At 38.3% G+C, this 16067-nt stretch overlaps 1 protein-coding gene across 1 annotated transcript in view; it reads right to left on the bottom strand.

Annotated features, from left to right (window-relative positions):
• Positions 1-16067, bottom strand: part of cblb (Cbl proto-oncogene B, E3 ubiquitin protein ligase) — a 200784-nt gene that overhangs the window by 64154 nt on the left and 120563 nt on the right. Inside the window, exons 4-7 of the mRNA XM_072585385.1 lie at positions 10427-10548; positions 2280-2417; positions 2015-2102; positions 928-1059 (exon numbers count right to left, since the gene is read on the bottom strand). Of these exons, the coding sequence (XP_072441486.1) occupies positions 928-1059; positions 2015-2102; positions 2280-2417; positions 10427-10548 (480 nt within the window). The remainder of the gene's footprint in view (positions 1-927; positions 1060-2014; positions 2103-2279; positions 2418-10426; positions 10549-16067) is intronic.

Here is a 16067-nt window from a genome sequence, read left to right as displayed (position 1 = left end):
TTATTCATGAGCAAGAATGAACAAAAGTACAGGCCTTAATACTTACAGGGAGAATGCGAAGGAGCATACAAGTGCAATAAATCTGTCAAAGTCAGAGATGTGGAGGTTGTGTTGAAGTTAACACAGGATCTCAGAATAACAGATAGTGAAGGAAGGTGGGAGGGAAGAAACCAGAATTGACAGAGGGAAACCCAAATTCCAGGGGAAACACTCTTGTTCCTCTTGGCTCACAAAAAGAATGCTGTAAAAGGCACATGACCCCTTGAGCTTTTACTGCCAGCTTTCTAAAACACTCAACTCTTAGCAACAAAACAACAATGCCTACTAACAACTTTTATCTAGTATAGGTATACTAAAACATATTTGTTGCAAGGATGCATTTTAAAAACCGTTGGTAAATGTTTAATATAGGATTATGGAATTTTATTTTGCAATAATTTGTTCACAAAATCTTAAGTCAATTTGAAAAGTTCAAGCACTCTACATTTAAATTAGAAACTTCAAAGACACTGGATTTCTTTGTGAACTAGAGTTAGATATAAATCTATTACTGTGAGAGATTACACTTCCCCACTTAAGTGAAAACATACATTTTAGTAGGACATAGCTTCCTGTAGGTTATATTAGATTCTGTTTTCAATTTTCTTTGATTTTAAATACATCACATATTTTCTTTTGGCTGCTGCAAAATTCCCCAGCTGTGGGAGAATTTCTCCATCTCATCCAAAAAAAAAGTCCCTCAACACAATGTTTCAGTTCATTCAAGAAGTTCAAGCAAGGAGGCAGCACTTGCTTTATCTTTGAATATGATTCTCAGATACTAAGGTTCAACGTTAGTCCTCTTGAATGTTATAAAATTAAATGAAGTGGGCAGAAAATCTCTCTAAAGACTCTGAATCTATAAGAATTCTTTACTCAGCCACATACCTGCCATGCTGTCAGGCAAGAAGTGCACATTAAGTGACCACAGGGCTCAATCTTCACATCCTTATCATTTTCAGCGCAGATTTTACACAACTGAAATGTGGAGCCCATCTCACAATACAGCTCGTATTGTTCCTAGATTGAAAATTATATTTTACTCTTGATGTATTCGCAAAATAAATCAGTTAGCAACATCATCCACATACATTTTCAGAAAACAAAACAAAAGACAAAAGATTGCCTTCTGGCCCTACTCCTCGGCTCAGGATGCTCTGTAACCAAAAGATAGAACAGGCGTGGCCTAGTGTCACATACAATCCTGTCCTCCCTCCTTTAACTGTACAAAACCTTCTCTTGGGGTCTTCTGATAGGTATGAGCAAGTCCCTCAAGTTTGATGAAATTTTTTTTACATAAATGATGAAATAACAACATTAGAGTGATTCAGTTGAAATTAGTTGCTACCTGAATCAGTGCACAAATCTGGTACTGTGCACATGGTACATGTCTTCAGAAGGAAATTGATCCACTAGTTAATTAGCTGCAGGCAACCATCACAATCACAGCTTTAAAGGCAACTCGCCTTTCTGAAAGCTATCAGCCAGACTAGACCACAGCTGAGATTGTAAAGATAGATCTGGGGTGAAGAAAGGTTAACAGTCTAACTATGACTTGCAAATGCAATGTAGGACAAGCACCTCTGGTGCTTCTGATTCCACTATAACATAAAAAAATTAAAATGTAGCAATCTTACAGTAGCACTGTCCAGTATTCTCTTTAAGGATTACTGGTTTACAGCCAAGTGCATTAGGAAACTGAAAACATTACATATGATACAAGCCACAGTTACTCCCAAAACAAACTCTGTGATGCATGCTTAAGGATGCCTATCATTATAAGCAATAGGCCCACTAACAGTTTCAGGCAAATATGTTGGATGCCTATGTAGCAATCTTCATTAATATGACAAGGATTAATATGACAAGAGTGAGAATCTGCAGTCTACCATGTTACAGGTGTTAAATTGGAATAGCAACATTTAATTTTCTAGACTGCAAAGATCTAAGCTAAATCCAGAATCAATTATCTTACCTGTGTGACCTTTATGTGGTCGTGAGGTGTTGGTTCACACAATCCAGTAAGGTCTGGATTGTAACTTCGTCCATCCGGGTATAAATAACTAAATCAAATGAAATATTCTTTACATATTTAGAACAATAAAAGCATTATCAAGGCATTCAAACAGATTTTGAACTCTATTGCTTCAATGTTAGTTTACCATTGATCAGAAGTCAGGGCTACAAGAAAGTATTATAAGAAACTTTATGAAGAAAACTTTGCTGTATGAAATACATACAATTCTTCTCGGCATCCATCTATTAAGGCTTGGAAGAGTGGTTTGTTGTGAGGTATAGTCTGCAAGATGTTTCCCTCATTTGTAACATAACCAATGGCCCACTGTCCAAGCCGAGTGCAGCTGAGTCTAAAGATGTAGCTGGAGCACAAACAGAAAAAAAGAGTGTAAACTTCTTCTCCAAGTCATCAATTTTTAAAAAACTTCCACATGACAATTAAACTAGTAATCAAACATTCAAGTTAATCAACTACACAAAAAAGCTACACAAAACAATTAACCCTTTTGTCCCATAACTTATGAGGTATATACCATTATTTTGAAATCTGACGGCCAAAACTGGAATTACTACTTCAGTAAATCAGCAACATGAAAATAATATGTATTAAAGGAATTAGACAAATCATAGTGGATAAATTTCTTCAAACTTAGCAATATTATTTCCAGCAACGTGATTATTTGAATGTCAAACAAAAAGGTATTCAGACTTTCTTTTAATACAGGAATAGTACTCAAGTTTTTCAAAATTAAATAATCAGAAAAGGTAGCTGGTAGACACAGATTTCAATTATTTGTATTTTATAAAATAATTTGACAGTTTTGACATGTAAAGTATCCAAATAAACTTCCAATAAGAATTAATCAATAGAAATCAGAGTAGTGTGAAATTACATTAAAATTACAGAACAATCCGATTAAATGACCAAGACAAAATCATGGAGATGTAATAAGGCACTTGAAGGTTCAGTATTGAGTTGTTGCAAGTGCATATTAGTTACACTTTTTATTTGCAGATAGTGTGGTATGCTACATTGCTAATTAAATCTGTGACCTAAGGATGAATCTTAAAATATCAATGAAAACGACCACATCTGTATCAACAACATGGCAACCGAAATGTAACAATGACTACAGTAGCAGACTTCAGGAGGGCATGTGCAGAGTGATAAAACAGACAAACACACAGCATCTCAAATTTACTGTCGGGAAGCGGTGATATATTCTGGTAGGAGAAATTAGTTCAGACAGTATCAAGAAACTGGTGCAATTTTGAAAATGTGTAATTACACCACGCCAATTGTAGTTTCCTTACAATCATCTTAAATCTGCTCATTACAACAGTGAGTACTGTGGCATATCCTAATAGCATGTAAGGTCATGACTATAGAATTGTAAGTCTTTATTTTTATCATTCAACGATAATCTTAGACAGAAAGCAAATTTTCTTCTTTCTTTCTTACTTGAATTAATACAAATTGAACAATTTCAATAAAACAACACTGAAGATTTTTTTTCCAGAATGTCAATTCTATCAATGATCATTTATATTAAGCAACTGCATTAGATTTTTAGAAACATGGTCCACAGCACATGATGACTCAGGGCTGATCATAATAATGAAACATCTTGTACAAACATAGATATAGAAAAATGCAGAAGTTACTGTCCTGATAAGGAATACTACATTAGTGACTGAAAGGTTGAATATTATAATTGTAAAAGTGGAGATTGAAATGGACAGAAGTAATGATGGTTGCAGTAAATCATTAACAGATAACTGTTACAGACCTGCAACTTAAAGTGAGAAAGGTGACAAACATCTGTGTGCAAACAAAAAGGACAATAGATCATGGTAACCTGTTAATCACAGAAGATTATACATTCCTAAAGGTCAAATACAAAGTACAGGGACATAGAATCATAAAATTCCTAGTGTGGAAACAGGCCATTTGGCCCTACAAGGATATTCACACAGGCAGTGAAGAATTAATCTGGCAACACTGCACTTGTATGATTATTGCCAAAATAGAAATTAGAGTCTTCCATTAGTTAAAAAATTAGAAGTTGCAAATCTTATAGCTTCTAGAAACTCCGATTAGTGCTTTGTGGGATTATTTCCATTGATATTAAGGAGACATTAAAAATTGATTTCTCAGAAGTGATACAATGACAAACCAACAGCAGCCATTTTGACAGCAGAAAAGATTTACAAGGATGTTCCGGAACTGGAAGGTTTGAGCTATACAGAGAGGGTGAATAGGCTGGGGACTATTTTTCCCCTGGAGCATCAGAGACTGAGGGGTGAGTTTATGGTGCTTTATAAAATCATGAGGGTCTTGGATATGATGAATAGCGAAAGCCTTTTTCTAGGGTGGGGGAGTCTAAAACTAGAGGGTATAGGTTTAAGCTGAGAGGGGAAAAATTTAAAAAGGACCTGAGGGGTAACCTTTTCAGGCAGAGGGTGGTGCATGTAAGGAATGAGCTGCCAGAGGAAGTGGTAGAGGCTGGTACAATAACAATGTTTAAAAGCATCTGAATGCATATATGAATAGGAGAGGTTTAGAGGGGTATGGGTCAAATGCTGACAAATGGAATTTGTCAGATTGAGATGTCTGGTTGGTGCGCAAAATTTGAACCGACGGGTATGCTTGCATACTATATGACTCTATATGTTCACTTAAAATTACTACAATTGAAAATTTTGGAAGCCTCACCTGAGATGTGACGCAGTTTAGAAGTAGTAACAAGACAAAGAAGTACTCAATAAATGTCAGGACATTAGGAAGCTCAGTGGAAGACATCGATATTGGGATGCATGTCCACTCATCCCTGAAGGCAGCAGGACAAGTTTATAGGGTGGTTAAGAAGGGCAGTTGCAGTTATCTGTTATGGCATGGATTATAACAGCAGGGAGATTAGGTTGGAGCTGTTAAAGAAAATTCTGGTTTGACCAGAGGTGGAGTACTGTGTGCAGTTGTGATCACCAGACTATAGGAGGGTGAAAAACTAGAATACATTACCCGGGATGGCAATAAGGCCGAAACCTCAACCTTTAAAAAGGAACATGGATGAGCATTTGAAACATCATAATAATCAAGGCAATAGGCCAAATTCTGGAAAGTGGGATTAGTGTATATAGACCATATATGCTGTGTGACTCTCTCTGTGAAGAGCGAAACAGCGATTTAGATCTGAAACTTTAGCACAACATACTTTTCTCTGTATGGATGCTGCTTGACTTGCTGAGTGTTTGTATTTTTATTTCAGATCTCCAATGTCTGCAGTATTTTGTTTTTGCTCATGTATGTTATCTGGTTAGCTGACTGACAGCAGCAACACCAGTGATTCACCAACTAGTTTCAGCAGCATTAACACCATTCCGAAAAGATTAACCATCCAAGGCTTCATTGAGCTAGCAGCACTACTGCCAAAGAATGCAAGGTTCCTCAAATATTGCACTGATAAAAGTATGCAGATTACTTGCACGATTGCATCTAAAACATATTGATTAATTGAATCACACTCAAGAACTCTTACAAAAATGAACAGCACAAGCAATCTTTTTTATTGTCATGTGCTTCCATTCTCACATAGAGACAATTTCTACTCACAAATTTGGAGGAAAAAAGTGAGAGTTATATTATTAGGTATGTATTGTATCAGAAGCAGAAGATATGTGTCTCAGATCGACGAATATGGTATAGGAAAATAATACATAGTACCATGATCTTGAATAATAAAATCAAGTCAATATGAAATTATGTGGTTTCTGTACATGTAAAAACAATTTATTTTTAATTAAAAAACTATTAAACTCTGAATTAAAAAAGTTACTGAATTAAAACAGAGAACGACAATTCTCATGTGGATCACTTCGTTCCCTCGAGTTTAATTACAGAAAGAATAAAAGTAGCAAGTAGACTTAAAAGTCAACCCTATACTCTAACCAACACACATTTTACAAAGGCATATTCATCTCTCAAGTACCAATACAAACAAACAACTAAGTGATCTAAAGCACAATTAATTCTAAAATTAGTCCATTAATCAGGAAGGATTTCTAATTGTACAAAGTGCATTCAACACAACTTCAAAAAGAAAAGCTACACAGATTTATAGTTGATCTGAACATTCCTTTGTTTCTATAAAATACTTCATAAATTAATCCTTTATCAGTACAAAGGATAATATAGATGAATTTTAAAAATTATTCAATAAAAGGATCAGAAGCTCAGAATATAACCAGAGACTCCTTCCACTTTAGTTTAAAATGCTGATTTGACCCCCTCACTAGACTCAAAGTAGAATGCTAATTCATAGATGTACAATTTAGATTTAGACTTTTTAAAATGAGTAATAAACACTTCCACTGAATACAGTGCAGTTCAACTATTTGGAACACTATTATTAAGTATTACTTCAATTACTATTCAATCACACCTGTTTTCTATCACGAATGTCTGAAAAGACCATAAGCAAAATTTGATTAGGTAAACATAAATAAACACTGGATACAACATCTGCAATATTCACCAAATCAAAGTAGAAAAAAATTTGGGGAAATGATTAATTGATGTTGAAGTTCTGAGACAATAAATTAAATATAATTTAAACCATTATTAAGTAAATTCATGAGAACGTGCTCTTATGATTTGGAGATGCCGGTGTTGGACTGGGGTGTACAAAGTTAAAAATGACACAACACCAGGTTATAGTCCAACAGGTTTAATTGGAACCACACTAGCTTTCGGAGCGACGTTCCTTTATCAGGTGGTTGTGGAGGGCCCAATCCTAACACACAGAATTTATAGCAAAAATTTACAGTGTGATGTAACTGAAATTATACATTGGAAAAATGACTGTCTGTTAAGCCTTTCATCTGTTACAATACAGTGATAGTTTCACTCCTTTCATGTGTAAATCACAAAACCTTTTTTTTAAAAAGTTGCATTCTCGGGTTAGCTGTTAACAATGGTGATAGCTAGACAATATGTTGAAGGTGTTGGCCCCCTGTCTTCTCTGTCTAGGCCATGATGTTTAGATTGATTCTAATCTAAAAAGTGAGATAACGGAGTTTTACATAAATTCATGCAGTTTTTGAGCTGAGTTCTACATGAATGCATGCTGTTTTTGAGCAAAGTACAATGTAACCCTGCGAGTACAAATTCACCCCACAAAATACAGGTGTGTGTGTGTGTGTCTGTTTGTCTGGGTTGTGGTTTGAGAGTGTGAGAAAGTGTGTGTGTGTGTGTGTGCGTGTGTGTAGTGAGTGCAGAGTGTCTTAAGTCTGTGAGGGGGTGCATGTGAGAGTCTGGGAGTGTGTGTGTCTGTAAGGGTGTGTGTGGGTGTCTGTATGCGCGTATGTGTATGTGTGTCCGTGTGTATGTGTGTCCGTGTGTGTATAGGAGTGCCTGTGTGTGTGTGTGTGTGTGTGTGTAGGAGTGCCTGTGTGTGTGTATAGTGCAATGGTGGTCACCTATAATGTGACATGAACCCAAGGTCCCAGTTGAGGCCCTCCATATGGGTACCAAATTTAGCTATCATTTCACATTACAGGTGACCACCATTGCACTATACACACACACAGATACTCCTACACACACACACACACACACACACACACAGAGGCACTCCTATACACACATACACACAGACGCGCACACAGACACCCACACTCTCACATGCATCCCCGCACAGACTTAAGACACTCTGTACTCACTACACACACATATACATTTTCTCTCACTCACAAACCCCAAGACAGACAGACACACACACACAGACAACGACCCACATGCACACCTATATTTTGTGGGGTGAATTTGTATTTGCAGGGTTACATTGTACTTTGCTCAAAAACTGAATGCATTCATGTAGAAATCCGTTATCTCACTTTTTAGATGAGAATCAATCTAAACATCATGGCATAGACAGAGAAGACAGGGGGCCAACACCTTCAACATATTGTCTAGCTATCACCATTGTTAACAGCTAACCCGAGAATGCAACTTTTTAAAAAAAAGGTTTTGTGATTTACACATGAAAGGAGTGAAACTATCACTGTATTGTAACAGATGAAAGGCTTAACAGACAGTCATTTTTCCAATGTATAATTTCAGTTACATCACACTGTAAATTTTTGCTATAAATTCTGTGTGTTAGGATTGGGCCCTCCACAACCACCTGATAAAGGAACGTCGCTCCGAAAGCTAGTGTGGTTCCAATTAAACCTGTTGGACTATAACCTGGTGTTGTGTCATTTTTAACTTTGCTCTTATCAGAGCTTTTCAAAAATCTCTTGCCCATCCTTTCCTACAGACCTAGATTCAAGCATAACATTTTCATGGATATGATCTGCACCTTATTATCATGCCAAAATTCACCATTTTTCATAAGTAAGCAGCAACAGGATATTCGATTGTGAGGCATTTCAGCTCCTCTTGGACCTGTCATCAAGCAGTATTGATGCACACGCTTCCTTGGCACAGAAGGACTTTAACACAAATATCAAGCAAAACTTGGGAGTATGGTTCAGAACTGAGATCGTCTCGATTCACTAACTTGAAAATGGCAATGTGCTTATGGTGGCATTCAATTTAAAAATAAATTGTCTTGATATCTACCGATATATCTTGCTGTTGGCTTCAGAAAAGTGATGCAGTGAAACTATTTTCTGTGGTGGAATGATCCAGAAAGAAAGGGCAGAACTTTGAACTTATAGGTTTAATATTTAGGAGTGAAATTAGGAAGCACTTTTCAACAAAGGCCAAAGAAACTCTAAAATGGCAACAGATGCTGGGTCAACTCAAATTTTTCCAAAAGGGAATTGATAAACTTTTATTAAATAATGATTTTAAAAAATCACAGACTCAGTAGCCTCGCTTTTCCCCATATCGTTGCAAAGTCTCTTTTATTCAAACATACATCAAAGCTGTTCATTGGTGCACTGAACAAATACCCAAAAACCCATCCAGATGTATACCAGTCTGTTATACAAGTTAGATAATTTGAACCACATTGTATTTAAAACCAAACGGAGGGTATAAATTACCTAGATTACTTAAAATATGAGTTATATTGCTTACCCTTACTAAACTGTTAAGAGGAGAAAGTGAGGACTGCAGATACTGGAGATCAGAGCTAAAAAATGTGTTGCTGGAAAAGCGCAGCAGGTCAGGTAGCATCAAAGGAGCAGGAGAATCCTGAAGAAGGGCTTATGCCCGAAACATCGATTCTCCGGCTCCTTTAATGCTACCTGACCTGCTGCGCTTTTCCAGCAACACATTTTTAAACTGTTAAGAGTTCAACCCACTTGGCATCAAACATGAATGTTAAGAGTTACTTTAAAATGTGTCGAGCTAAGAGATAAATGAATACAGTGTGAACACAGCAGAATACTGATGAAAGTTTTCTAAACACAAACACCTCAGTTGGGCCCTGGAATTATACTACATGAATGCAAGAGGAAATTGATGTAGTGTTCACAGGCCATACTTGGTCAGACAAGTTAAATTGAAGCCAATAATTCTCACATTTCAGCAAAGTAAGTTTACTGAATCAAATTCTTATTATGGCCTGGCTTGTTTTTCAGAAACAGGGCAAAATTAGCCAAAGGCAATCTAAACAGCATGTAAGACCAAAATAAACAACCAGGTGCAAAGAAAAGCATTGAATGCCAGAATATCACAAGTCTTCCAAATTGCAACATCAGGTGTATAACTGCTTAGCATATGCACCACAAGCAATATGAAATACATACCTTCTATAAAACAAAAGAACAGCTGAAAATTTTAAATTTTGTACAATTCCAGTTAACATGATAGATGGAGAAATTATCCAATCAATATATTTTCGTAAACAATACAAGAATCAACTTCTTATAATCATTTGAAGGCAGCAACACATTTAATTGTGCAGACTTTTATAAAGTTATGTTCATTCATAAGAATTCAGGAAAAAGACAATTTATCCCATTAAATTTTAGAGTACTGGAATAGCAATCAAGAGATTGTGAGACCAAATTCAATAGTGGTAAATTGTGAAATTTAATTCAACAAATCTGGTCATTTTAAAGCTGGCATTAGAAAAATGGCCTACATTTCAAGCCTACAATTCAAAAACAAAAACAGCTTAAGAATAAAAATAAACTTGATGCAAGGATCTGATCTGCAAACACAGGACTAGGATTGCTCCATGGAACAAATAACAGCCTTTCCAGCTCAGTTGTGGGTCAGGAGGAGCAGCTGTTTAATCCCTGATACATCGAGTAAGCAAGCCCACCCAAAAAGTATAACTTCCTTTGATACGCTCCTTGATCTACAATCCCTAATTGAAAACTCTGTTTAATATCAAATCTGTTTGGTTCTGACCTGCCAGGTTTGTTGATGTATTTTTGGAGCCGAGCCTTCACTTCATCATAGGTGAGAAAAGCCATGTAGCCAGGGTGGGTCACCGCCAAGAAATTCCAATTCCGTAAGATAGAGGTCCAAGGCTAACAATGAAAAAAAAGTTAACTTATTCCCATGAATATACAAGCAAATGATTTGGCTTTTAGAGAAAGTAGAGAAAAAAGACTAAATAAACACTACATTTTTAGCAGGTGCCAACCTCTAAGCTATTGGAAATCTACTGTAAATAAATCAAAGAAGGGTGGTGCAGTGTAGCTGTCAATTTCTTGCAACGTTGTATTCTGTCAGCAATAGCGAGGGTGCCCAAAGGTCATTTGTGTCACTTAAATGACCAATTATGGGCACCTTCCAGCCATTAGCAGTATATTAGCAGCTGGTGACATCTTACACTTCAAGAAATCACCGAGTTAAACTTGACAGCATCCCTACTGGCTCACTTCAGGAGCAGTGTGGCCTTCTTAATAATGCACCAAATGTTGGAAGGTACCTCCCGTGGCACTGGTCACTCTGGACAACACCACCACCCCTTCAACAATCACCCTGCACATAAAACTACTTGACAATTTAGCAGATGGTCGGGGACAACCCTATCTCAGTTTTCTAACCTGACAACAATCACTAAAGCCAATCATTCATGATCATTCGGAATATGTGTGTCCTTGTGGCTACCTGTGCAATAACAAGAAAAAAAAATTACATCTCTGTTCAGTCAAATAAAACACTTCATAACTTTTTAAACAAAGTTCTCAAATCTTCCACTGGACAAAGCTCAAATATTTAAATTTCTCCACTTAACTATTGTTTCTCACTCCTGGCTGTGTCCTAATACAGTTCCCAAAATTTTAGTGTGCTTTCTATAATTGGATATGCAAAACCACATTCATTATACTAAGGAATATTTTGGGCAAAAGTATCATATAAGCATGTACTCTGTTTCACTACGTCACTATTTAGGGAACCCAGTTAGAATCTAATTAGGAACAACTAAAGTTTGATTGCAAACTTAATTGTCCTTACTGTTTATTTTGTTTTGCCTCCTCTGCACCATATTCCTCTATTACCTTTTCAAAATTCATTTGTGGAATCTGGGCATTGCTGGCTGACTAGCACTTTTTGCCTGTCCTCAGCTACCCTTGAGAAGGTGATGAGCTGCCTTCTCGAACCACTGTGGTCCATGTGCTGTAGGTGGACCCATAACACCCTTAGGGAGGGAATTCTAGAATTTTGATCCAGCAGTGAAGGAACTGTGATAGATTTCCATGTCAGGATGGTGAACGGCTTGGAGGGGAACTTATAGCTGTCAGCGTTCCCATGTATCTACTGCCTTCTAAATGGAAGTGTTGTGGATCTGGAAGGTGCAATTTAAGGATCCTCAGCGAATTTCTGCAGTGCACGCTGTGGATAGTACACTCTGCTGCTACTGCGCATCAGTGGTGAAGGAAATGAATGTTTGTGGATGTGGTGCCAATCAAGCGGCCTACTTTGTTCTGGTGGTGTCACGTTTCTTGAGTTTTGTTGGAACTGCACTCATCCAGGCAAGTTGGGAGTATTGCATCACACTCCTAACTTGTGCCTTATAGATGATGGAAAGGCTTTGCAGAGTCTGGAGTGTGTTACAATATTCCTAGCCTCTGACCTGCCCTCGTTGCCAATATTTATGTGGCAAGTCCAATCGAGTTTGTCACAATGCTGGTCTGGTACAAGTTTACTTTGCCCTTGAGGGTTTTTTTTCAAGAGAAGGGGTAATTAGCCAGGCTCCATTGAGCCTGAAGCTTGAATGGTTCATTGGGGCCTTGTTGTTTACTCTAACAGATAGTGCTGCAGGCCTGCTGCACTGAAAGGTCTTTTGGAAACTGGTATAGACAAGGAGGCATGGCCAACTCTCTGGGAGTTGAGTAGAGTAAGAGTCACAGGGGAAACTGGAAGCCTTCTCCCTGTCTTTCTGCCATTATGATTTTGAAATGTAAGCTGCCTGTGCCATTGTTTGTGTTTGTGCTGAGGGCTGTGTGTATTGGAACTGTTGCAAGTATTTTCGGAACAGCATCATTAAGTGAGATTTAGATAGGATAAATTAATCTGGTATTCTGTTTTCTGTTCTTTGGGTTTTGTTCCATAATTTTGTAAATAAATTTTGTTTGCTTAAAACCTGGCAGTCTACCCAGCTAATTTACTCTGGGAATATCCACAAATGCGGAGAGATGATGATGTGAAGGAATTTAAGCAAGACAAATATTTTAAGTTCAACATCAAGAAAAATGTAGAAAGGCACAGAGGACTTGACATTGTCACAGGTCATTGAGGGTAGGGTGATCTGTAAGTGTGATTTTATGCAAGCACAGGGTGGCATGGTGGCTCAGTGATTAGCACTGCTGCCTCACAGCACCAGGATCCCAGGTTCGATTCCAGCCTTGGGTGCCTGTCTGTCTGTGTGGAGTTTGCACATTCTCCTTGTGTCTGCGTGGGTTTCCTCTGGGTGCTCTGGTTTCCTCCCACAGTCCAAAGATGTGCAGGTCAGGTGAATTGGCCATACTAAATTGCCCATAGTGTTAGGAGCATTAGTCAGAGGGAAATGGGTCTGGGAGGGTTGCTCTTCGGAGGGTCGGTGTGAACCTGTTTGGCCGAAGGGCCTGTTTCCACACTGTAGGGAATCTAATCTAATCTATATACCTAGTTAAACAAATAGCAAAGTAACAGTCTGGGTTACCTGTTTAAAAATGTTTTGACGTCCATAATATATTGGGAGCTCTTTGCAGCATCTAAACAGCAGGTGGTAGATGGTAGTGTCTTTTATTTTGGGTGTTGATTTGGTTGGTTTAAACAGCGCTCAGATAAAAATGGCTCTTTTAGTCACCAAGGTGTGTCTGGAGGCAGAAGAAGTGACCTTGGGTGTTTTACACAAGGCAAATAAGACCAATCTGCCGGAATTATTAAATAAGCTGGGGTCGAATTTACCTCCTAATGTGAGGAAAGAGGAGATGATTTCAGTAGTAGCTCAATATTTAAATTTGCTGGAAACACCATCAGGATCTGTACACTTGGCAAAAATTCAATGGCAAATGATGCAGCTTGAGTTAGAGGTGAGAAAGAAAGGGCAGCATAAATGGAACAGTTTGAGTTATGATTAAAGTCGGAAGCCAGAGGGAAAGAACAAAGGGCTCTAGCAGAAGAGAAAGAAAAAGAGAGAGTTTGAACTTCAGAAAATGACACTTAAAAAGGGTCAGCATAAAAGACTGGAGATGAAGGCTGAAGGTAGGCTTAGTGAGGATGAGCAAGTCCCTGGTACTCACAAGCCTGGTGAGAAACGGTTTAAGTATGTTCAAGCATTGTCTAAATTTGATGAGAAGGATGTGGAAGACTTTTTCATCTCATTTGAAAAAGTAGCTCAACAAGTGCAGTAGCCAGTGACCAGGTGGGTTTTGTTGATCCAAACCAAATTTATAGGTAGGGCTGGTGAGGTATTTGCATCACTATCAGAGGAGATATCTGGGGCATATGAGGAGGTGAAGAAAGCCTTCCTAAGTGCATATGAGCTTGTGCAAGAAGTTAAAACGGCAAGGTTACCAGCTGAAATGGCTGACGATTATGAGTTGGTTCATAAATTAAAGTTTGGCTTCCAAAATCAATATCAATCTGTGAGGGATAGAAGTTGGGGAAAAGAGAAATCCTCTTGGGGAAAAGAAATCCTCGTGTGGAAAGGGAAAGGGAGATCTCGGTGACGATCATAAAAAGGAGGGGACTAAGAAGTTAAAAAGCTCCAGTGATTTTATTGCAATGAAGTAGACTACATGAAATCAGTGTTGGTGGGCTGGAAAAGCACAGGAAAGCCAGATGTGGGAAAGCAGGATAAGCCTGGAAAGTTTTGTTGGGAGTAGTAAAACAAAGTACAGTGGAAACTAGAAAGCTGCATCAGAGTGTATAAACTGATCAGAGGTTGGTTAAGGAAGAAGTGTCAGATCTGCTTAAAAAATATACCTACAAAGGTAAAGTTGATTCACATAAGCCAGGAGTAGCAGGTAAAGAGGTTACAATATTAAGGGACACAGAATCCTCTCAGTCTGTGATCTGAAGGGTGAGATGATATGTACTCCTGAAGGATTATTGCCAGAAAAGGAACTGGTAACAGGAATTGACGGCAAGACAAAAGCACACAGTTATGTAAAGTGAGGCTACAGTGTTCAGAAAAGAGGGGAAAATTTGTGGTTGGAGTACTGGACAAACGTTCAGGTCCAGGAATACAATTTGTCCCTGCGAATGATGTAGCTGGTTCATCGGCAGGCATGCTGCCCTACTGTAGCTGAAAAGTTCATGGAGACTCAAGCAAGTGAAGCATTGCAGGAGTCTTATTTGAGAATCTTCCCTGATTGTGTATTAACAAGGTTACAGGGTCACCAGTTGAAGGAGGAGAGATCAAAGGGTACAGATAAGGAAGCTGAAGTAGCATTAGCAGAGACTGTATTCGATCAGTTAGTTGGGACAAACCAAGAGCAAATAAATGTTCATGCAAATATCTTTACCTCTGAAAAACTCATCGAGTTACAGAAGAAAGATGAAAATTTGAAACAGTTGTATCAAAAGGCCAATGCAGAAAAAGAGCCTGAATGTATCCCTATGTGTTATTATCTGAAAAATGATGTCTGAACGAGGGAATGGAGACCATCACATATTCAAGCAGAGGAGATATTATATTGCCAGTGGAGTATAGAAAGGTGGTGTTGCGACTGGCACATGAGGTCATTTAGGAGTGAGGCTAAAATACAAAGACATTTTTACTGGCCTGGACTGCACAAGGACGTAGTTGAATTTTGCCAGACATGTCATACATGTCAGGTAATTGGAAAGCGACAGGCAGTAATAAAACCTGCACCTTTAATACGTATTCTAGCATTTGCAAGACCATTTACAAGAGTCGTAATTGATTATGCAGGTCCCCTACCCTAAACATAAAGTGGGAATGAGTACTTGTTAAAATTAGTGGATATATCGATGAGATTTCCAGAGGCCGTTCCATTATGCAATACCACAGCTAAAAGAATTGTAGAGGAATTACTCAAATATTTCACTAGATATGGACTAACAATAGAGATATAGTCAGGTCAAGGGTCAAACTTCACATCCAAACTATTCAAGGAAGTTTAGATTAGATTAGATTCCCTACAGTGTGGAAACAAGCCCTTCCGCCCAACCAATCCACACCGACCCTCCGAAGAGTAACCCATCCAGACCCCTTTTCCTCTGACTAATGCACCTAATGTACCTAACACGATGGGCAATTTAGCATGACCAATTCACCTGACCTGCACATTTTTGGACTGTGGGAGGAAACCGGAGCACCCGGAGGAAACCCACACAGACACGGCGAGAATATGCAAACTCCACACAGACAGTCACCCGAGGAATTGAACCTGGGATCCTGGTGCTGTGAGGCTGCAGTGCTAATCACTGAGCCACCGTGCCGCCCTATTATGGACAGCTTAGGCATAAAACAATTCAAATCTACAGTGTACCATCCAGAATTGCAGGGAGCACTAGAAAGATGGCTAAAGACCATGTTGAGCGATTTTAGTCAGAATTATACAGATGATTGGGATAAGGTAATTGCATG

Source organism: Chiloscyllium punctatum, chromosome 15 (genome assembly GCF_047496795.1).
Source record: "Chiloscyllium punctatum isolate Juve2018m chromosome 15, sChiPun1.3, whole genome shotgun sequence".
Classification (NCBI taxonomy): Eukaryota; Metazoa; Chordata; class Chondrichthyes; order Orectolobiformes; family Hemiscylliidae; genus Chiloscyllium; species Chiloscyllium punctatum.
The sequence above is the reverse complement of the archived record's forward strand: the minus strand, read 5'-3'. Positions and strand labels throughout refer to the sequence as shown.